Source organism: Bipolaris sorokiniana, assembly GCF_000338995.1.
Source record: "Bipolaris sorokiniana ND90Pr unplaced genomic scaffold COCSAscaffold_2, whole genome shotgun sequence".
NCBI lineage: Eukaryota > Fungi > Ascomycota > Dothideomycetes > Pleosporales > Pleosporaceae > Bipolaris > Bipolaris sorokiniana.
The window spans coordinates 469,476-492,589 of record NW_006911896.1 but is presented as its reverse complement, the minus strand read 5'-3'; the positions used below and the strand labels follow the sequence as shown (position 1 = coordinate 492,589).

Here is a 23,114-nt window from a genome sequence, read left to right as displayed (position 1 = left end):
ATGTGAATTTTTATACATGACCTTTGTTGCAGTGAGCACTACAAGATAAAACAAAACATATATGTTTTCGATATACCCAGTTCTACATATTTACAAAAATAGGGTTTCCGAATTCAAGGCTGCGACGCCGTCGCAACCGGTCCTTGCTGCGCGGCACCATCTCTTGGTATTCCCTGAGCGCGTCCGCCTCTAGAGCCACCGCGCCCGCCACGACCGATTCTTCCTCGGCCGCCTCGGCTGGCACCGTCTTGTTTTACGGGTGGCTTGGGTTGCGGGTTCTCGCTGGTAGAGGCAGGAGGAAGACCAGGCTTTGATTCCTTCTTTCCCTTGCCGCGTGTGGCGTTTTCCCCGTCATCTTTCTTTTCCTGCCCTTTTGCCTTGGCTCCCTTTGGATTCCTCCCCTTGCCTCGGCCCTGACCGGCAGCTTTAGAGTATCGCTCTATTAGGCGCTTTGTCTGCTCCTCTTCTTCGATAACGCGCCTGCTTTCTTGATCCCACCACTGTTGGAACTCTTGCTCCTGCTGAATCTCTTGAAGACTACGCTTTGCCGCTGCATCGCGTATTGAGGTCTTTTCAGCCTCCTGCAGTGATAAGATCTCCATCATGCTAAGATGCTGGCTGGGCGAGGTGGGAGAATGTTGGGGCAGAGGGATATGGCGCACAGATCGAGGTGTAGGAATTGGGTCTGTTGAAACCGACATTCCTCGCTCAGAAGCTGCAGGATGGGTCTTTGAAGGAGATGCACTGCCGAGCGCCTCTTGGCTTTGGGATGCCTTACGCTTTTCCTTTTGCTTGGAGTTCCCTCCCTTGTTCGCAACGGTTTGGCGCATGGTCAGCTGAGGTGTGCTGGAGGCACGTGAAGGCTGTGGCGAAGGCTTAGGCTGTGGTTGTGCTACTGGAGATATGACTGGAGGGGCGCTTGGTTTCCGATGCGCAGCAGCCTGCCATGGCGATACAGCTGGCGGCGCAGGCTGTGTTTTTTCGATTGATGTGCCGAGTTGCTGAGCCTGTTGAAGGCGCTTGCGTTCCTTTTGAGAAAGTTTTGTATGTGCTGCCTTGGCAATACGTTCGTTCTCCCCTCGAGAAAATCCGAGCGATAGGTTCGAAGGAGTAGCTGAAGAATCCTGGGCCATTATGTCTTTGAGGTCAAGCTTGGGGCCTGCAAGTGGTGCAGTGCCCCAAGGTTGATCGGGCGGCCTTGTATCCTTGATGGCAGGTGGTGGTAAAGGACTAACAGATTTGAGAGGTATGTCCCCGTCTCCTACAATACTTTGCAGTGGTGGCCGGCTCGGCTTCTGAACAGATCCCCAGGGCGACTCGAGGGACCCGATGGGTGTTTCAATTCCTCTCTCGACCTCGCCCTCTTCGGTGAAGCGTGGAGGCTTAATTTTCTTGGGGATGTCGGTTTCTTCCTCCCCATCCGACATTTCAAACATCAAGTCTTGGGCAGAAGACTTGCCTTGGAGCGTGGGAGCCAGCGTAGGACTCTTGACTTCCTTGGACACCCGCCTTTTGTTACGCTGGCGGAGAGGTGAGGCCGCTACCTCTTCTAGACTCTGTGCTCGAAAAGAGCTCGGTATATTCTCGCTCTCCGCATATTTGTTCGACAACACTATTGCATCAATCTTGGCGCGCTTCCCTCGCTCAATCCTTTCGGCAAGCTCCGGGTACCGATCAAACAAAAGAGTCTCAGCCCGCCCACTTCGTGCAAATGGTAGATAGGCAAGCTGGTTCTCATGAGCGACCAGGTTGAGCTCTAGCAGTAAGTCCTCGTCCAGTTCGTCCAGAGAGCCATTTTGCATCACCGCTTCCAGACTGAGGCACACATATTCGAGAGCAGCATCTTTGAACTCTGCCACGGAGCTAGGTGCGACTGCTGTAAGAAGAGAACAAACATTCCGAGCATTGACTGTGACTAGGTTAGCGATGATGTGCAAGAATGATGCTGTGTCAACATACCATAACGGCCAATCAATCTCTGGCAGATTTGCGAGAGACGTTCCAACATCAGCTCATTGGCAACAGACATGACGTCCATGACATGGTCGAGCAGTTCATCGAGGGCCAGCAGGTCGTTGAGATCTTCGCTTGTAACATCCGCAAAAATCTCTTCGCCAGCGTCTGTGTACAAGTGGCGCACCACAAGTTCAAAGAGACGCGTCTCGACGTGAGTCAAATCGATGTGGATCAGAGAAGACTCGTCGTTCTGTCTTCCTGCAAGCCATTGACCACCAGCGCGTCCTCTGAACAGGCCCTCGAAAAAGGGACAGCGCTGGCAAATGACATCCGAATGTAGTAACATTTCACCATCTGCAAGATCGACAATGATATCACCACTTTCGAAGAAAGATTGGTCTCTGATGGCCAATTCCATATCCACGTGCAAAGACTTTCGCGGATGTACCATCTGTCGCACAGCAGGTTCAAGCTGTCGCATTTCCAGACGTAGAGCAATTCTCATCAGTTCAGTCCGCACAGCGCGATATCTGTGTGCCATGGTAGGATAGTGGCGAGTGACGTTCCAGAAATCGACAACTGAGTCAGTGTAGGCGTACAGGACCAAGTTGAAAACGGTTAAGAAGTCAATACCTTGGAATATCAAGACGAGCTTTTTGTTTTCCTCCTTTATGATCAATAAATCCGGAATGGTGTATTCAGAGCCTTTGACACGAAAGTCGAGTAGAGCATCCCTCAAGATGCGACTGCGTCCAGCCAGAATAAACTCATGCACAGGGATGCGGACATCGGATAGAGTAGATCCAACCTCCATGTTATAAGAGCGGTCGGATGCTACCAACGAACGCTGCACAACCTCTGTTGTCTCGCTTTCTAGATCTTTAGACTTGAGAACTCGCTTGCGAAGGCCTTGTGCGTCTGCGCCCCTTGTCCAAAACCTCGGTGCAGGCTCCTCATCGTCTGATGTCTCTTCATAGTTTGTCAACTCATGGAAAGCCAGCAAAGGAGAGAAATTCTCCCACAGACTGGCTTCATCGACACCTATCTGTGTCCGGGTAACATCACAATCTTTGCGTATCGCGGCGTATGCGCCAAAAGCAGAAGCCCGGACAGCAATAACTCGAGTAAGACCTGAAACCCGCTGGAACTTGTAGTCTTTTGGTTTGCTTTCGACAGCAGCTGTGACTGCCGCGTTTTTGATGGTCGCTCTTTTTGTGCGTCTCCAGACGCTGCCAACTTCAGTCGTCAATATAATGGATCCATCCTGGTCTACGTCCACATCCCTTGCTGCCATGTGACTCTTCTTAGATGACCAAATTCGGAAAGGCGCAGAGAGGGCTCCCCTGATCTGTTTAGGATTTGTTGTAGAGGTACTGGAGTCTTGCGAGGACTCGGAGCGTCGGCTGACGGCGACAGTGAAGACTTCGCCCGAAGTGGACAGTGCACATATGGTGTCTCCTCCTGAAGTTATTTTGCTGATTTTGTTGGGTGCAGTGTCGTACTTTGTGGTTAACCAGCTTTCTTTGAGGAAGTTGCTGGTGAATCCATCCAAAGGAAAGCTGACTTTTGCGTAGCCATAGTTTGCAAAAACCCAAACTTCGCGATTCTCCAAGAGACATATTGTTGCGCCGTCGATGGCCGATACCGAATGAATAGGACTGGAGAAGAGTGCAGCGGCAATCTTCCGAGGAATGACTTGCATTCCTAACGAACGAGCGTCTGAATCGACAATCCCCAGCTGACCTTCATTTTTGCCAAATGTGTACAGGGAGGTGGCTGTGTGTACAACTGAATGTATTCGCGATGCGGCAATGCCTGTAATGATTTCGCGCTTGAGCGGTCCAAAGATCTGTCGTGGTATGGTCGAGATTGGGTCGTCATCTTTCACAGCTGGCTTGGGCAATGCATAACCAAGTTGTCCGTAAGCATTGTTGCCCCATGAGAAGACTTCGCCTTCTTCTGTAATTGCTAAAGTATGATTTTGCCCCAGAGCAATGGCGGCAACGTGCTTCTGTGCCAATCCCCCAGTTTCAATACAGGTAAATTGATACCTCGTAGTTTCGTTGCCTGTGCCCAAGCGACCACCTGGGCCATGGCCACACATGTACAGATTAGAAATTGGATCTGCTGTTAGTACAGCGGTGTGCAACTTGGACATTCGAACATCTTGAATGACTATTGGAGTGTTTCGAATGTGTATCGGTAAATCTACTGTACTGCGCGGTTGGGAGCTTGAATCCTGGGTTGGAATGCCCATAGCTGCAAAATGTTGGTTTTGCTGGTCGAGGTGCTCCTTGTAGAAACGTTGCAGAAGGTGATCTGGTCGGCGCAAAGTAATGCGTTCAGGGAATTGCCGGTCATCCTCGTCCCCAAAACCAAGGGTTACATTTTTGTTGCTGCCAAATGTGTACACTTCATCGCCATCAAGCGAGACAGGTGGAGCAATCAGCCTCTTGCGCGTTTCGTCATCCACGTCACCGCTGTCTCCGTGAGCCAATTCATCATCCGAATCTGAATCGAGGATAGGACACTCTTCCGGGCGTAAAGTCCGGTCTTTGATGGTCATGGAGAACAAGTCCAAGGGACCATATCCCTCCTTGTCCTTGATCTTGACAAGTCCACGAGCATGCTGGTTGAATCCGCTAGAGCCCTGGCCTAAGATATCTTGCGCATCTCTGTTCAAGATCAGGCGTGCAATGGCAATGTTGCCAAAGTAAAAGGCTCTATGGAGGGCGGTCCAGCCGTTTTCGGTATCTTGAATGTACAAGTCTGTCCATGGGTGCTCTAGCAGTGCTTGTGCAAAATCGACGGCACTGTCGGCCATGGATGAGGCGGCATGATGCAGTATAGTCATTCCTGCGGCATCGCGACTGTTGATGTCAAAGCGACTCAAGCCGGCGGCTGCGCCCATGCCCGTTCTCCGAGCCTTTGCAGCTGTCATGGGAGAAGCATTATAGCTACCCGGACTGCCATTTATAGGTGCAGGAGATGCGCTCGCCTGCCAGCCACTCAGGCTTTTCTGTGCTGCCGGCCGGTTGGTATGCGTGGGAGTTGCGAGGACATGCCGAAAGCTGTCGACATCATCTTCGAGAAAGTATTTCCAGAGATAGCCGCTCATGTGCTGGTTGGAGGAAGGAGTAATCCGAAGCTTTTACGAGTAGCACCTGGCCTCAACCTCGTTGGGTCAAAGCGTATTTAAAGGTGCTCGCTGTAAAGCTCTGGACGACTCGGGGAGAGGGGGGTGCCGAAGGCGACTACTTGGTTGAATTTATGCCGTCAAGTCTAAATTTTTGTAGAGGGTTCGGAGGCGTGGAGTGCGTAGGGTGTAAGGAAGGGGCGGTGGTGGTTTGGTGGGCGCACGGATGGAAGGGGCAAGGTGGCAATTCGTCGCGAGGAAATTGGTGATTTCTGTTCAGTATCTGTAGTAGACGGGTAGTGGAGGAGTACAGAGTACAGCGGCACGATAGTATTTGCTGGGCGGGCGCGAATGGGTTGGGGAGGCAAAGGGCAAGGCGCGGGTGGCGGGGTGCGAATTGGGTGTGGGAAGATAGGATGGTGCTAGAGCGATGGTATCGATGACGAAACTACCGAGGCGATAGCGAGAGGAATGATGAGTCGAAGGGGCGCGAACGTCGAAGATGGATGAGTCAGAGGGGAGCACTCTCTACTTTGCGAATAGTTGGGCTAGTTAGTTGGAGGATGGAGGCGAAGGAGATGAGTTATAGAAGCAAGTCGCAAAGACACTGTGGTTGTGAAGCGCATGGCGGGCGGGCATGTCTCTACGGCAGGTCATCAACGACTGACCAATAGGAGATGGCCTCTCCTCCACAAGCTGCTCTCGAAGGTCGACGTTGCATGGAGCGCCGACGGCAAAGAGCGATTACGGTGTATGCGGCAATGGCTTTGGCGTCACCAGACCCTCCGACCTCGGGTGGCAGACATGGCGACAGGGGAGGGGATGATGGTGGGCTTGAGGGGGACAGGGACAGCAGCAATAGTAGCACCAGTAGCAGCAGGCAGGCAGGCAGGCAGGCAGGCAGACAGGCATGGGAGGGTGACGACACGAAGAATATATACAGCGCACGCTTTGCTCCACATTGGCAGGCGGTGAAGCAGCTACGTGCGGCGGCTTGGTTGTAGTAGGGTTCGGGGTAGAGTTGGAAGGGAGCTAGAAGCAGTTGGCAGGGTGAACTTGGCCAGGGTGCTGCGAGGTACTATGGTAGGCTAGGGCAGACTTTGGGTGGTGCCGACCAGCCAGGGGTTCACGATATAGTAAAAGCAATGGACGAAGCAAAGTGAGGCTGTGTGGATGCCGAAACATGTGGGTGCTCAACGTCTTGGGTTCCTTGCGTGTGGGATGCATGGGTAGGGTAGGCGAGGAAGTGGTTGTTGGGGGAGGCGCCAAGCCGCGTATCGATAGCAAAAGCAACAGGCAGTGGATGACGAGATGGAAGCATGGAGGAGGGAGGCATGGAGATATGGATGGATGCCATGCCTCGCCACGCATATGCACTCAACTGCTGGCAACGAGCGACTCGTCCCTTATCACTGGTGCGTCGCCGCAACTGACCGGCGACGGGTGTATGTATACAGATTAGGCCCAGACGAGCCGGCCATCTTGTGCGACCGGTCAGATCGTGAAGCGGCACACGCAGCTGCATGGCTAGAGACGATGAAGAGATGGCGTGCTGAGCCTGTGTGCCGTTGGCGGGGACCAGGCATGGCCGAGCGACGAGGCCATGTGATGATGGAGGGTTGGTTGATAAAGAGGTGAATTATCGAGGGAGATAGATGGCGAGGGCTAGCTAGATGGGTGCAGTACATACGTATGTACATGTGCGCACTCGCAGCAGGCCGGTAAGATGGCGCGCGATCAGCTGCATCCCGATTCGGACCCATGCAGCAGCTGTACGTGAGCGTCACTAGCGCTCTCCAGCACCTCACCCACACCCAGAGCAGAGCAGAGCAGAGCAGAGCAGAGACGAGCCATAGGCAGACAGAACAAACAGCAAAGGAACCTGAGCCTGAGCCTGAGCCTGAGCCTGAGCCAGAGCCTGAGCCAGACCCAGGACCATGCCGAATTACCCCAGACCGGGGTCAAGCTTGCTTATTTGCATTTGCATACCTTTGACTCTTTCGATTCGACTCATTTGTTGCGCTGTCTGTGCCTGCACGCTTCCCTTCCTGGAGCTTCCGATAGCTTTATCGCTGCTCTCGAGCTTAGCCTAGCTCTACTTACTCTCTCTCTCGCCTTCACTCGTCATTCCACCCTCGCCGCGTGACTGCTTGACTCCACGACTGCCCTGACCACTGACACAAAATCCCTCCCCCCGCCTACTAAGCATCATCGCCGTCACCTGCCTGCCTGCCTGCTGCTGCTGCTGCTCCTCTCTCGCACTTGCACTCACACCTTGGCCGTGTCGTGGTGGTGCATCGCAGCGCATCGCATCGCCGCCCTTCGTCTGTCCCAACCAGGTGCTCAGCTCCAAGTTCGCCCGAGCCAGCACACGCCCCAACAACCCTCGCCCGCCCACTCTTGTCGCTCTACATCATGGCTGCTGCCTGAGCCCGCCCGCCTACCTGTCTGCCTGTCTGCCTGCTTTCCTGCCTGCGTCCACAAGTACCCCGCGTGCTCCAGTCTCCTGAGAGACACTTCTGACTGCCCCGGCGCCAACCTGACACTGCCTGAACTCGTGATGGCTACGCGCATCCATGCTCGCCTGTTTCCGCCGCAACGATAACCGTCCTACCTAACCTACCTGCACCCCGACCGTCAGCCTCGTCGCCTGAAGTCCTCTCTCTGCTTTCCGGTACCTGCAAGAGGCTGCCGCCATGAATCCCTACTCGCGCCCCTCGCCCAGGACAGCCTCACCCGCCAACAACCTCCAGACCAACCCCACGCGAACAAACAACCAGCGGCATACCTCCATGGACATGCCCACCTACTCAACAACCCCTCCTTACTCTGACCGAGCCGCCGACGAGTCCGAGGGCGAAATGATGTCGCGAGGAGGAGACCACCCTGCCCAGTCCGACCAGAAGCACTACCACAAGGTCAACCAAGTAATCCAGGTACCTAGCCTTGCCCCCGAAGCCATGTCCTTTGTACCTATGCTGACTCTCTCTCTCTCTTACTCAGAACTTCTTCACAAAGGCTGCTCTTGCCGTCATATCCTCGCGAGTAGTCCTACCCCCAGGGTACAACAAGGATGGCAATCTGAAGCAGAACAAATGGGTATGCTACACCACCCTCTCCTTCCCCAAACCACTTGCTCCATGTACTAATCTCTTCTCAGTTCAATGTTGTTCTCCCCGATAGCGACGCCCTCCAGCGCCAGCTGACCGACTGGAAAGTCATGGACGCCATGGCCGGCCAACACCCGTCCCTCTGTATCGACATCTACCTAGACATACAAGCTCTCGGACACACACAGTCCCTTGCCATTCAGGACGACGATGGGAAGAAATGGGATGTTGCCACTGCGCTCAACTCTGCCGACGCCGCTGCTGGATATTCAAGTCGTGCTGCCAAGCCCACGCAGGTGGTGCTCGAGCGCTGGAGAGTGCACGTCGGAGATAAGAGTTCAGTACAGCCGTCAGAACTCAATGACCCGCTCCCCAACGTTTACAAAAAAGCCGTTGTCACTTTCCGATCGCTCTTTGCCTCCCTTCGCTTTATGCCAGCATTCAGATACAACAAGCTTCTCGCCAAACAGCCCGCCACTGCTCCTTCTCTAAAACTCAACTACCGCATATCCAATGGAGACTTCCGGAGCCCGCATGTCGATACCCTGCGACTGCCTCTCTACCCAAACCAAAGCCCAGATGAAATTACAGAGATCCAAAACATTGAGCCTACAAATTCGCCCGTCGGCCCTTTGTTTGTAACGGTTGAATATCGTGCCAACTGCGAGTTCACAGTGGAAAACTCGGAATCGCTTTTGAGCTCACAATTCATGGGCTTGGATGATACTTATTTTGAGCAAAAAGCCCGCCAGATGCCTGGCTCGCTCCCCGTGGATAAAATGAATGCCCAGGAGACCCCCGACATTGGTCAAGCATACGGCAGCCTTTCGACATTTCACCAAGTCGGCCCGCCCACAGGCACCAGCCCAATCTCAGCCCTCCGCGCAGTTCGAGATATGCCGTCGTCGTCACCAACAGAGTCACCACCACAAAAACTGCCACCAAACCATCGCACTGTACAAGGCTCCAAGTCCTCGCTGCGCTCGGTGGACACACCTCTACATCAGCGGCGAACATCCGTCTCCTTCCAGCCATTCAAAGCCGGCTCGCTCTCGTCGTCGCCAGCACCTGGAGGTGGAATTCCTGGTTCGCCCACTAGCTCCTTGGGACGGCCGGGCAGCTCATTAGGCCGAAATGTCACCCCTAGTCCGCTCCATCAACCACGCAACCGCACCTCTCTAAATGCCCTTCCACAGGCTGCTCTCCGAGCGCCTTCATTGCCCAACGAGGCCGCCATCACCTCGTCTGCATCTAGCTCACCAAAACCTGCACCCATCAGTCGCTACAGCAGCAGCTTTGGCCACAGGAGGAGCAAGTTCTCCTCTGGGGGTGGTAGCAAACTAGAAGACGACAACCTTAGCAGTGGAAAGGCCAGTCCGTCATCATCAGTACAACGTGGTTCCGATACCCTGAACGAGGGTGCCGGTGGCAGCTCGGGAGAGGTCAGGACAGACGACGAGAACATTTCCGACTTTCTCAAACTTCTGGAATCAAAGAAGGACCTCAAGAGCTTTACTCGCAGCGACAATGCCGCCAAGACAGCCACTATGCACAAGACTACTGCTCAGTTGTCCAAGTATCAGCGCATGAGAGAGTCTCACACAGGTCTTGCCGAGTCGGTTTCTTCCTCAACCATGCTTCATCGCTCATCGTCCTCTTCAAGCCGTCATCTTTCTAGCGTGCCTGCAATGATTGCCGGCACTTCGGTCTCGACAGCATCATCACCTGGCAAACCTATTTCGCCTCATACTCCTCACACACCAGCCATCCCATCTCGCCTGAGTGCCAATAGCATTATTGAATACGATCAGCCTACACGAAGTCGGAGTCGACCTGACAGAAGGTCACGCGACCACGATCCAGTTCGTGTGGAAGAGCAAAGCGAGAGCGAAGACCAAAACGGCAACGGTATCGCCATCCCCACCTCGCCACGCCCTTGGCATTACACCCGCAGGTCAAGTTCGGTAGCCCAACAGGGCCGCACTTTGCCTGATGATGAACCGGATGTGTTTGGTGTGCGTTCGGCTAGTCTGCCGTCAGAAGAGGTTGACCGGGCGAATGATCTGCATCGCCTCACCAGCGCCGGTCTCACCTCTAGCGGGCTGTTTGCGCAAACCGAAATGCTAGCGAACCGCAATAACCAAAACACTGATAACGACTCTCGCGAAGACTTGCCCCGACCTGCCTCTACGTCAAACATTGCTGCCAAGCGCGGCCCCCAGGCTGGACCTCGAGACAGATCCGGATTCTTCTCACACGGCTCTTCGACAAGTCTCAGTACCGGTGGCACGAGCTCTACTGAGCGGCAAAGTCGCTACAACTTTAACAGTCGCGCCGCAACCAACGTAGATGACGACGAACCATTGCTGTTCCAGATGAGCGAGATTGGAGCCGGCGGTTCTCGGCGTAGTCTTGAGGAAGCAAGAGGCAGGCTCAGCACCGGCAGCGCAGGCAAACGCGCATCCTATTTCCGCTAAAAAAAAAGAAAAGAAAAGAAAAGTATGACGCAACATTGCAACAAAGTACCTTGATTGATTCTTCTTGACTATATTATTACACTGCTTTTGTTTTCGAGGGGCGTTATCATAATTGTTTTACCCTGAGGGGTACCTTTCTTCTCTTTCCTCTATCTTCATTACCTTCTTGAGCGGTTCGTACACGATGGATTAAATTTGTATAGTTTTTGAATTTTCTTTTCAACTTCTCCCCCCCCTTTATTTATTTTTCTTTCTTTCTCTTTCTCAAATTGAGTAGTTACATGGCTATCTTGGCCTGGGGCTGGATGGACCCGGCGTTCTTTTTTCCAAATCATGGTGGGCTTTGCGCATTATCCGGGAAGGATATCTAACTCTCAGATATATGGGATGGGGGGAATGGACCTCAATTCCATAACAGTTTGTCGTTTTGTAGATTACAATACGCTTTGATGCACAAGGTGGGCGAACGGCGTTTTTTTTTGGTCGGGTTGGCTTTCTTAGGACATTGGGTTTGGGGGAGGGGCGCATTTTTCATTAGGCTGGTTAGCTGATATAACTTGGTCAAGTCGTCACCGTCTCTGGCTATGAATGAACATGTCATTACTCCGCTCATGTTGTTGTTGTAGTATCTTAGGGTGTGATGTCTATGCCATTAAGAATCCTGCTTTTATATGAGATATGATACGTAATCGTACAATAACCCACAGCCCATCAAGTAGTTCAAACAAATATCCTACACCTTCTTCTTCACCACACCAACAGGCTTCACCCCCTTATGTATGGCCGCAATCCCATTCGTCAAATCCTCCCACCCCTTCCCGGGCACCAAAAACCCAGCCTCCCTAATCATCCCACTAAACTCCTCCTGACTCGGGAATCTCGCAATACTCTCCACAAGATACTGATAGCTATCCCTATCGCCCGCCACCAGCTGTCCTATGAGTGGAATAGCACCAAAGCTCCACCGCTGGTACACGGCATCAAACAGCGGATTCTGCACTTTACTAAACTCCAAGCACGCAAACACACCGCCGGGCTTGAGCACTCTGTATGCCTCCTTTAGCGCAACTTCTTTATGCGTAAAGTTGCGGATCCCAAACGCAACAGTATATAAATCCACAGATTCACTCGGCACCATGTGCAAATCCTCTGCATTCGCCTCTACAAACGTGAGCCGTGGGGAGCGCGCATACGGCGTTTGTAGCGAGCGCTTCTTGCCCTCGGCAAGCATATCCGGGTTGATGTCTGCGACGGTGACGCGCGTGTGCGCGTCGTGGTTGATGTGCGAGGCGTGGTCGAGCATGCGGAAGGCGATGTCGCCGGTGCCGCCGGCGATGTCGAGGATGTTCATGCCTTGCTGGTCTGAAGGACCAGAGGAAGAAGAGATGAGGGGGTTCCGCCCTGGGTTCAGGTTCCGTACGAAGTGGTCTTTCCAGAGGCGGTGGATGCCGAGGGACATGAAGTCGTTCATTGAGTCGTAGGAGGAGGCGACGGAGGAGAAGACGGCACCGACTGTATGGGTTTAGTTTGAGGGGTTTGGATGGAGGGGAAGGTGGAGGGGATGGCTACCTCGTTGCTCCTTGAGGGCTTCAGCGATAGTTTCAAAGCCAAAGTGCGTTGTTTGCGGTGCATCTTGCGGGGACTTTGGTGGTGGTGGTGGTGGCGGGGATGATGGGTGTTGAGGCCGTGCTTGTCTGGTTGAGCAAGAAAAACATCTGTATGCTTCTCCTACTGCTGGCCTCCTCCTCCCGGAGAGCAATTGACGTCCTATCTGCTGCCGTGAAGCCTGCATCGTTCGGCCAATTGGGCGATGTGCGTGGTGATGGTGTTAGCAAAAGAGATGCGGCCTTGGCAATCTCGACTTTCCTTCAATGCGCTATGACACGCGCATAGCCGGGGGGTTCTCTTTGCTAGCGCCCGCCTGGTGCACATCCACACATTAGTACGAACATGGTTACAGGTACGCAAGGAGTAGTCTAGTTTAGTTATAATGCAATGCCAATTGTATGCAGCGTAGCTTGGACCGTTCGACATGGGCGGTGGTTGCCGTGGAAGTTTGGCCGCGGTAACGCATTCCAAACGTCGACTTTACGCCGACGCTTGCCGCCCGCACTTCCCCAGCTTGATATACCACCTTCCCCCGCATATTCCATGATGTAGCATAATTCCAACATGTCTTTCCGCTATACCTCGCGGAGATTACAAGTTCAGAGGCTACTGAGCCTGACAGCTCGTCCTAACAATGCGCGTGGCAGGCCGACAGGCTCGCCGTGGCAGACAACATGCCGGGGTGTTGCTTCGACGCCCACAGCTGAGAGGTGAGTGTGGAGACGTGGGAGATATTTTGCAATGGAGGGTACTGACAAGATGTTACAGAGTGCTATTCCCCGGTGCCTTGAATAGCGAGTTCACAAACACCATGGAGTTTATGCATCCGTCAAAGGCAAAGGCTATCTCCACCTACCGCGTCATGGACCAGTACGGAGAGATAATAGACAAGGAGGTTGGGGTTGAGACTTCAGATGAAGAGGCCTTGTCACTGTATAAGAACATGGTTAAGCGTTAGTAAGATGGGTGTCTTGCTCTTGGGCTTGCGACTGACATGGCACAGTGAGCATAATGGATCTTCTCATGTTTGAAGCACAACGGCAGGGCAGATTATCATTCTACATGGTAATTTGAATCACCTATATAAATACACCTACATACTAACAGTCCAAGGTCTCTGCCGGCGAAGAAGGCATTGCCATCGGCTCAGCCAGCGCCCTCTCCCCCTCCGACGTCATCTTCTGCCAATACCGCGAATCGGGCGTCTACCTCCAACGCGGCTTCACCCTCTCTTCCTTCATGAACCAGCTCTTCGCAAACTCCAAGGACAATGGCCTGGGCCGCAACATGCCCGTACACTACGGCAGCAAAGAACTCAACATCCACACCATCAGCTCCACCCTCGCAACCCAGATCCCACACGCAGCCGGCGCCGCCTACGCACTGAAAATGCAGAACATCCAGAACCCGGACGCCGAGCCCCGAGTGACAGTCTGCTACTTTGGCGAGGGCGCCGCCAGTGAAGGCGATTTCCACGCCGCCCTCAACATCGCCGCGACCCGCCAGGTCCCCTGCATCTTCATCTGCCGCAACAATGGGTACGCGATTTCGACACCAACCTCTGACCAGTACCGGGGCGACGGCATCGCCTCGCGCGGCGCAGGCTACGGCATCGCGACCCTCCGCGTCGACGGCAACGACATCTTCGCCGTGCGCCGCGCCACCTCGCACGCACGGCGCCTTGCGCTCCAAGACGGCGGCCAGCCCGTCCTCATCGAAATGATGGCCTACCGCGTGGGTCACCACAGCACCTCCGACGACTCGTTCGCATACCGCCAGCGCGTCGAAGTCGAGGACTGGAAGCGCCGCGACAACCCCATTACACGGCTGAGAAAGTGGCTCGAGAGCCGCGAACTCTGGGATGAGGATAAAGAAAAGGAGATAAGGAGTGCGATGCGGAAGGAGGTCCTACGGGCGTTTGAAGAGGCGGAGAAGGAGAAGAAGCCGTCGATTCGGAATGCGTTTGAGGGCGTTTGGGAGAGTCTAACCGAGGAGCAGAGGGCGCATGCCGAGGAGTTGAAGGATGTGCTGGAGAGATATCCCAAGGAGTATGACTTGGAGGGATTTGAGGGCGGGATTAAGGGGTTGGAGGATATGTTGGAGAAGAAGTGATTTTTTTCATGAATTAGACAAATAGTATTCGGATTATCATTGTGAAGTAATAGAAAGAGTGGGACTATGATGAACAAAAGATATCATTACTCAACGTCTTGTTTTCATCTGTAAATGGTGATAGTATAGTACGGCGATCTGTTCTTCGGCTTTGAATTATCCAAATAATTAAACAAAAATATCAAGTAGCATCGACTAACCAATCCGGATCTGCATCTTCGTCCTCAGGGTCCTCCAACATGAGCGACCCGGTTTCAGACGGTGACGACGAAGGGGTTTGTGCTGGAGGTGACTTGATCTCGGCATCCTCTGTACCTTTCGACCCATCCGTTGCATGTTCCGGCACCGCTACTGTTTCTTGTACCTCCTCTTTTCGCTGGTGTGTAGAGTCTTTCGGAAGAGACTCGTCGATTATCACTACTACAGCTTCCTTTCTTGCAAGGCGGTCGACTTGCGCGGGTATCGCACTACCACCTCCAGCAGTCGTAGAAGGTCCAGCTTCTAGTTGTTCCCAGTCCTCACTCTCGTCGTCATCGTCGGACGAGTAAACTTCATCACAACTACATGGACGTGGGGGCCGAAGTGGTTGTGACTCTAGAATGGAACTCTCGAAGCTTTGGTGTCGGTTTAGGGTGGCGGGTGCTACGTCTTCATCTTTGTCTACCATGAAGCCCCCACCGCCACCGTCATCAAAGCCGGCGTCATTGCTGTCTGGTAAGAATCCACCGCCGGTATTCTCTTCATGTCGTGGTTGATACCCACTGCCTGAGGGCTCGGCAGTCGCGGCATCGTCAGGAAAGAATCCACCTGCCATTTCCTGGGCAGCCAGCTCTCGATCTTCTTTACTAATTTCATCCTGCACGTCGATAGCTGGGCCTTTCTCGCCATCGATTTCAATGGCGTTGACGCGCTCTGCAATGCGCAGACCAAGGAAGAAACGTCGCCACAGTCGAAGCGATTCGGTTCTGCGCGCTGCTGCCTCTGCTTCTTCTTGCTGGTACTCCATACCCTCAATCACGCCTTGCACCGCATCCGCGTATTCTTGCGCAACTACCACGCCCTGAACGATTGCAGTGCCGTGGCGACCTTTGAAAGAGAATCCAGTGACAGCGTCTGCAAAGTCGACGCCAACGATACGTGCTGCTTTAGACGCAAGCTTATGTCGAATATGCACACCCCCTGGTGGGCACATTGATGGGACGTACAAGTCAAGGTTGCCGTAGACATTGCGCGGAACGCGGCCTCGAACAACAGGAGGTGGTACATAGAGTTCGGTTTGAAACTCAGCAAAGAGGCCAGCCCCAACCTCGTCTGCTTCGTCATCGCCTTCCATACTTGGATCAATAGAGCTCCTCCGCCCTTTCTTGGGTTTCGCGCGCTTAAGGGGTTGTTCGCCAAATTTAACATCTCTCCCCATGCGATACCATTTGTCTGCGGTTCTGACTGTATGTACATTGACACGACGATAGACGGGCTCCATTTTGGGATTCATGGCAGTGCCGCAATTCACCTTTCCAACTTGATGCAGAGGGTGAATGACCTCGTTGTGCTTCAGATGTCGCTCAAGTACGTAGACGGGATGTCCTTTGAAGTCTTGAACATTGTTCGGTAGGCCTTCCAATGCCTCTTTGCGCGCCAAGGTAGCATTTTCCACTTGGTCTCTATCAAGCGGGTATCTACGCTTCCAAAAGTCCATAGCTCGTCGCCACCACTTGTTCCCTCCAGGTGTACTATGGACACGATATTTCCGCGTCTTGGCATTGTATGCCTTTGCATATCGTTGTGTGACATCTTTCGCTGAAAAGTCAGCTTCGTATGCTATTGCATAAGCCAGAATGTTGTCAGGAAAGCTAAGCGGTGGTTCCAATTTCTCGGGACAGTTGACAGTGAATGTAGAGAATACGTCGATTGGTACCCATTTCTGATATGCAGGATTGAAAGCTTCAACCCAGTATACAGGATACGGTGTGTGGTATGCCTTCTGTTTCTTAGGCGCCACACCAGTATGGTTCAGAACTGTATGGCGTTCGCCCATTACACGCTCTAGTCTGGACAATCTCTTATTTCGCGGCCCCTGTGATGTGGGTTTTGTGGGACTTGGCTCTGCTGACTTGTTATACGGATCAACTACTATCGTATTCTTCTGCACACTCGTCTTTTGTGGAGTTGCACGCTCAGCGGCAGAAGAGAAAGGTAGAGGCTGCAGGGAACAGACAAGGCGAGCTTCTATGCCAATTCCACGGAGAAGGGCGCAAAACAGCTGCGTGCCAACATCCTGGGACCCCTGCAAAGTATGCGCCGCAGTACGGAATTCATCTTTATCCATGGGGCCATCGAACTCGTCAAAGTCTGAGAAGGGACGGATAGCGGCATCGACCTCGGCCCATCGGGGCTTGTGCATGCCCCGGGCGGTGATGTTGAATCGCTTAGACCACATCATCTTGAGATCATTCATCCCGTCAATAAAATGCTTTGATGCAGAATACTGTGTGAGGTCGGGGTTTGGAACGAGGTTAGCCAGTGTTTTGGGGGAAACAATTTTACGCAGGGTGCTCTGAACTCTTCTGTCGCTGCACCAAGCGTTTCTGTAGTGGACATGGTAAAGCAGACAGAGGACGTGCATTTTGTGAATATCCAGACGGCGCTTTTTATCAACGGAGGTTATTGCTCGTCGCCGTACTTTTCTCTTCCCACCATTCTCGTCCGTCTTTTTGGCGCCAATGGCAATGGAGATGTCCCCAATATGCGGTGCGGTGTCCCGGCCCTCAGCAGCGTCGTCGTCATCGCTATCGTCGCCGTCGGCCAGCGCATCTTCCCACTCCATATCACTGTCTTCCGACTCATCTGAATCGATGATGGTCTGTCGCAGCCGTCCGCTGGTGTATCGAGGCTCGTCGGCGACTGGCGGAATTGTAGCCGTGGCTTGCGCTTGTGCACGCAACGGTACTGGCGAGACCCGTGTGGGGAGAGCAGCGGGACGTGGGCTCGTGGTCGGTGGCGCCGTCTTTCTCTTCTTTTGCGGTGGGCCATCTTCATGGGCACTGGTGGCCTTGGATGCCTCTTCCTCGCGCAGCATATCCTGGAACACAGCTGGCACTTCTTCCTCGGATCGTGTCTTGTTCCCTCTCCGCGCCGACCTCCTTGGCGTCGACAACTCGGCTGCCTGGCGCGATCTCGCACGAGCGCCTGCCATGTCTGCTGTCACCTGCCAGGTTGGCGCGATCCGTGGCGTGCGTAGTTATGATATGCTTGGTAGGTTGATAGGACAGTTTTGGGTGTTCATGGTGGGTGTCACCATGTCAATCAGCAAGTACTGTTATATGCGCCACTAGGTGTTGGCATTACTGTGGCAAGGAGTCGCTGTTATGTGCAGATATCTACAAGATGCGCATGACTGTAGGCGACAGTGATGGCTGATGACGCAACATGCACCTAAAGCGCGCTATCACGTGTTGGGCGCTTGGCGTTTAGAGTGCTAACGATGCTGCCCTTCGCCCTCATCCCTTACCCATACCTACAACACCCTCAAATGACTTCTACTATCTGAGAAGCATTCAACATGGCATCGTAAACACCATTGTCTGACATACATGTACAGAATGCTCTTTTTCCGGGGCACAGGTGCTACTTACTCCCTAGACGTCTAATATTTGTCGTGGCACAGGTAGTAGCACCTGGTTGCTCTGTTCATAACAGGAAAACCTATTACTTTCAAAAATGCCTTTTTAACGCCAATCGGCAGTGTATATCGATACTTCAGCATTCATTTTCTTATTAGTAGGTGCCACAAATGACACTATCTCGTCGGGATAAGTTCCGTGAATGTGGCAGGCGCACCTGCAGCCTCGCTCGAGCGTGCCTTACCTATTGCCATTCCAGATTTTTGGTGATACAAGCTCCAGTGAACTCAAGATCATCTTTCTGCACCCTCCTCTCTCCTCTCGAAACATCAGCATCCACATCATTTTCCATTACTACCGCGGTACACAATTAACACAATGGAAACGCGAATGCTCTCCCCTGAGGACGGCACACACCATACACATAAACTGCGACTTGCTTCTGGCCATAGCAGACCTGTATCACCCGGTACGCCAAACCCCTACGCAAAGACCTATCCGGTGAGAAACCCATATGCTCAGCCTGCCGAACCTACATCTCAGCAGCATCAACGCTCTCCTTCGGTCCCTCATACGCCTGATATCTCTGCTGTCGATCGTGACGGAACACTGCCTGAACAGACATTCCGTCAGGCATCACATCAAAACCCGTCCGATGTGTTTCCCTCAACACCAGAACTGGCCTCAGAAATGTCAGAGGCAGAAAGACAACGTGTTGTGGAATCGAAATTGCATCTCGAACCACCCGGTAAAGCTCCAAGTCTACCGCTTGTGCAAGAAAATTTGGAACCGACACCTCAACGCCGAACATCGTCGCACTCTCACGTACGGATTCCTAAAGAAACCGCAGCCCTAAGCTCACAGCCCAAATCATGCCAAGATAGCACAGGTCATCATCGCCCGTTCGCCGCGTTCTCGAATTGTTGTCTCATTAGCCGCCACAACCCATCTCCAGCAACAGTGCCCGGAATCAGTGGTGGTAACCCATGTGGGCTGAAGGGAGGCTGTGAGACTACAGATTTACATTGTAACTATCCTTTACCTGGCACTTGTTGCCTGGGGTCGCATAGTTCAAGGTCTGTTCACTAAAAGATTTAGATTCCACGGCCACCTGCAACAACTCTAGGGACGCCGAAAAGGGGCCCCCCAAATTCGAGCGTGTCGTCCTCCGAATAGATGGTCTCAAGTGTGGTTGCTGTGAAGGAGGACTTTCACGCGCCCTTGATCGCATTGCGGCTATCCGAAACTATCAAGTGAACACGGTTTTGGCTAGAGTGGAGTTTGACTTGGATGTGAACATCCTCTGTGTCGATGATATCATTAAGCTACTAACTACAAAAACGGGATACAACTTTGAAGAGCACATTACATTCAATGGACAGGTGTTAGAGGTCGTCATCACCGACCCTTGGCGCCTGGAGCACGCTGGTCAGCCCAAAGGTGTCATCCGTGTCGAAGCACCTGAGCGAGCCCCCTGGCGACCTCTACGCAGATTGCGTCGACGTGACAAGAAAACGACCTTGACCGACACATCAACAGACGAAACCGTTAAAAATAACAACGTGAATGATAGTACAAAGAATCCCACACATGAAATTTCAAGCATTAGGATATCTCTTACGAAAATATACTACGATCCGACCAAGATAGGGGCCCGCACTGTGTTTGAGCATTATCAGCAGTACGATCCGGACATTTGCTTGGCGCCTCTGACCATAGACCCTGGCATTGAGCTTGGAGCCAAGCAAACAACTCGAGCTTTGCTATGGTTTCTTCCTACATTAGTCTTGACAATACCTGTGCTTGTATTCGCCTGGGCACCCGTCGATCACGATCAGCCGGCTTTTCTCCATGCATCCTTAGCTCTTGCAACACTAGTTCAGCTTGTCGCTTTCAAAGAGTTCGTTCCAGGCGCTTTACGATCGCTCTATCACTCCCACATTTTGGAGATGGACTTCTTAATTGCCTTCAGTACCACTGCGGCGTACGGTTTCAGTCTGGCGTCGTACATTTTTAAGATCCGTGGGAAGACTTTGAAAATAGGGTCTTTCTTTGAGACATCAACTCTGCTGGTCACATTGATCCTGCTGGGTCGCGTCATCAATGAGTTCGCGCGTTTCCGAGCTACCAAATCCGTCTCTTTTCGTTCACTTCAGATCGAAGAAGCGATTTTGGTGTCGCCATGCGCCAATGACATCTGGGCCAATGTGAAAACCACTCGGATTGATTCTCGCCTTTTACAGTACGGCGATGCTTTCATCGTTCCTCCTTATACTAAGGTCGTTACAGATGGCATTGTCATTTACGGAGGCTCCAATGTCGATGAATCGATGATTACTGGGGAGTTCAAGCCCAAAGCGAAAGGCTTATCCTCCGAAGTTTTTGCTGGCACGACCAACCAAGACGGCTCTCTTGTCGTTAGTCTGAGGAAGCTGCCTCATGAGAACTCTATACAAAAGATTGCGACTCTAGTTGAAAATGCTGGGCTGAGCAAACCAAAAGCTCAAGCCGTTGCGGATCGCGTAGCCGAGTACTTTGTGCCCGTCATAGCTCTAATCGGTCTAGCGGTCTTTCTATACTGGCTGTTCATCGACAGGTATTTTAACGAGCACACGTGGAAGAGCGCAGTCCTTACGGCAATCACTTACGCCATAGCGACTCTTGTTGTGTCATGCCCATGTGCTATTGGTCTAGCTGTTCCTATGGTTATCCTCATTGCAAGTGGTGTGGCAGCAAGGTATGGTATCATTCTCAGAGACCCTCAGAAGCTAGAGCTCGTCGGCGAAGTGACGGATGTAGTATTTGACAAGACTGGAACGCTTACTTGTGGGAGATTGGACATTGTGGGCGTCCCACGATACCGCAATACTGACAGAGCACGCGTCAAGGGACTAATGATGGGACTATTGAAAGATATAAAGCACCCAGTAGCCGTTGGAATTATGTATTACCTCATGCAAGACAGAATTGCCAACAAATACTACGAACCTCTGGAGGTCAACAACATTGTCAGCTTTCCTGGGCAAGGAATCCAAGGCACTTGCGCAAAAACCGGAGCCGTGGTTCGCGCCGGAAATGCCGACTGGCTAAAGATCAGCGTGATTGGACAAGAATCAAACACGAGGTGCTACTTTACGATTGCGGGAGACCTTCAAGCCAGTTTTGAGCTTAAAGATCGCACTCGCCCTGGAGCGGAGATGGTTATTGAAAAGCTTCATGGTCGAGGTATCCAAGTACATATAGTCAGTGGTGACACCGAGAGTGCAGTAGATGACACTGCCAGTGCACTCCATATTCACAAAGACAACATAAAATCGCGCTGCAGACCCGATGGGAAGTGCACCTACATCAAAGACCTTCAGGAATCGGGAAAAATCGTCATGTTTATAGGCGATGGCACAAACGACTCTGCTGCACTCAAGCAGGCTGATATTGGCGTACACATCAGCCAGGGATCTGATGTCGCCAAAAGTGCTGCGGACATCATTCTAATGACCACCCGTCTACATGACATCTTGATATTGCTGGACATTTCCGATGCTGCATACCGACGCATTGTCGCCAACTTCACCTGGTCCGGTCTATACAACACTGTCGCAATCGCGCTTGCATCTGGCGTTTTTGTCCAAGTAGGCCGTCAGATCAGGATCAAACCGCAATGGGCTGGGTTGGGTGAGCTCATTAGCGTGTTGCCAGTACTCTTGATCGCATTTCAGATGCAGTGGCGTGACTATGGGAGTACTTACCGATTGATTGAGAACGATTATCAAAAATTTGAAGCGCCCAAACGTGAGCGTGTCGTTCGAACTCGCCAAAGCTCTTCAATGGATAGCGCAGAGCGTTGCGAGATTTCATCGCCCAGGTTGGCGAAGATTGATGCTGTGACGAGGTAATGGTTGACAGATTGACGATGGATTTCTTGATTGATGATCAAGAGAGAATAGTGACACGCGAAGTCTTCTTGTTTCCTAGGCGACACTTGCTTCATGTCACGATATCATAGTTGGCTGTAATGACTGAATAAAAGCATTTGGCGCGTCCACAAGGTCGGTGGTATCCAATTATGGGAGACTCACTGTGATGATTCTACGATACGTCTGTTCCAGTAGTATGCTTCCCAAGTAATAATATTTCATGACAGCAAACATTAAGTCGTTTGTAGACCGAAGTATTTGCGTTGAAGATGGCGAACCTCAGCGGTAGCGGGCGGTCACGCTTAATTTGTAGTGTCCGGCTACTTCTAGGGGCTGAGAGCCCATTCTTGTTTGTACAAATGGAAGTGTATAACACTAACTGTTCCACTGGCCTAACAACATTACTATTCACAAATGGTGCCAAAAGCTTCCCCATGAGTTAGAGAGAATGTCCTGCTGACTGCATCTCCACAGGAGCGATTCCACGCCATCGCTTGCGAAGCTTGCAGGTTGAAAAAATGCAAATGTGACCGTAGAATGTTGCCACCTCCCACACGAGACTCATGTACAAAAGCTAACCACATCAGTCCATCATGCTCTCAGTGTCAGTCTGCTTCGACTGAATGCCATTACCAAGAAGGTGGAAAACGCGGACTACCTGCTGCTTACATCAAAGCTCTTGAGGAGCGACTGGCAGCAACCGAAACCGCACTCTCTACCACTCTTATCGCCATTCGGAACTCGGCCACCGAACACAACATAGATGCTCACTTAAAAGGCGCGGGCTCCAATTCGCTACTACGACAACGCTCAAAGGCAGAGAAAATGGAAGATTGGAAGCGCTTGCCGCTGCAGACACGCGATCAATTGATGGCGTGGCTTCAAGCTCAAGAGGACGAGGGTCTGGCAGCAACCACCGCACCTCAAACAAACTATAATGAATCAACGCCTGAGCTCCAAATCCACGCTGCAGCGCCGCCAAGGACGGTTCTGGAGCATCTGGAGACTTGCAATCAGCCAACAGGCCCAAATTCTTTGGGTTGCTCCCCAGATTCCAGGCGATGGACAGAAAATTACTTCTAGTGACTGAAGGCCTCTTCGTAAGCGACATGCATTGCCTGAATCAATCTGTTGGTTAGAGTTGGTTAAAATCGAGTCATGCGACGAAGCGGGGTTTTCTA

The 23,114-nt window shown here is 52.4% G+C and overlaps 6 protein-coding genes across 6 annotated transcripts; 3 read left to right on the top strand and 3 right to left on the bottom strand.

Moving 5' to 3' along the window:
• Nucleotides 1-113: 113 nt before the first annotated feature.
• COCSADRAFT_167311 (uncharacterized protein) lies at nt 114-5,074 on the bottom strand (the record flags this gene model as incomplete). The annotated part of the gene is made up of 2 exons (XM_007697567.1): nt 114-1,909; nt 1,960-5,074. 2 exons carry the CDS (start codon nt 5,072-5,074, stop codon nt 114-116), a joined length of 4,911 nt encoding a protein of 1,636 aa, XP_007695757.1.
• Nucleotides 5,075-7,594: 2,520 nt separating this feature from the next.
• Nucleotides 7,595-10,822, top strand: COCSADRAFT_268102 (uncharacterized protein). Its single transcript, XM_007697566.1, has 3 exons — nt 7,595-8,028; nt 8,096-8,191; nt 8,253-10,822. The coding sequence occupies exons 1-3, from the start codon at nt 7,789-7,791 to the stop codon at nt 10,677-10,679; spliced, it is 2,763 nt and encodes a 920-aa protein (XP_007695756.1). The 5' UTR covers nt 7,595-7,788; the 3' UTR covers nt 10,680-10,822.
• Nucleotides 10,823-11,261: 439 nt separating this feature from the next.
• Nucleotides 11,262-12,687, bottom strand: COCSADRAFT_108064 (uncharacterized protein). The gene is made up of 2 exons (XM_007697565.1): nt 12,249-12,687; nt 11,262-12,191 (listed from the first exon to the last, which is right to left on the bottom strand). The coding sequence occupies exons 1-2, from the start codon at nt 12,469-12,471 to the stop codon at nt 11,413-11,415; spliced, it is 1,002 nt and encodes a 333-aa protein (XP_007695755.1). The 5' UTR covers nt 12,472-12,687; the 3' UTR covers nt 11,262-11,412.
• Nucleotides 12,688-12,757: 70 nt separating this feature from the next.
• On the top strand, nt 12,758-14,593 carry COCSADRAFT_196046 (uncharacterized protein). Its single transcript, XM_007697564.1, has 4 exons — nt 12,758-12,997; nt 13,056-13,240; nt 13,291-13,352; nt 13,401-14,593. The coding sequence occupies exons 1-4, from the start codon at nt 12,852-12,854 to the stop codon at nt 14,397-14,399; spliced, it is 1,392 nt and encodes a 463-aa protein (XP_007695754.1). The 5' UTR covers nt 12,758-12,851; the 3' UTR covers nt 14,400-14,593.
• Nucleotides 14,594-15,072: 479 nt separating this feature from the next.
• COCSADRAFT_62476 (uncharacterized protein) lies at nt 15,073-17,592 on the bottom strand (the record flags this gene model as incomplete). The annotated part of the gene is made up of 1 exon (XM_007697458.1): nt 15,073-17,592. A coding segment is annotated over one exon (2,520 nt), but the record flags the coding sequence as incomplete, so codon positions are not given.
• Nucleotides 17,593-18,397: 805 nt separating this feature from the next.
• On the top strand, nt 18,398-23,016 carry COCSADRAFT_156504 (uncharacterized protein; the record flags this gene model as incomplete). The annotated part of the gene is made up of 3 exons (XM_007697563.1): nt 18,398-19,025; nt 19,118-21,908; nt 22,521-23,016. The coding sequence occupies 3 exons, from the start codon at nt 18,398-18,400 to the stop codon at nt 23,014-23,016; spliced, it is 3,915 nt and encodes a 1,304-aa protein (XP_007695753.1).
• Nucleotides 23,017-23,114: the final 98 nt, after the last annotated feature.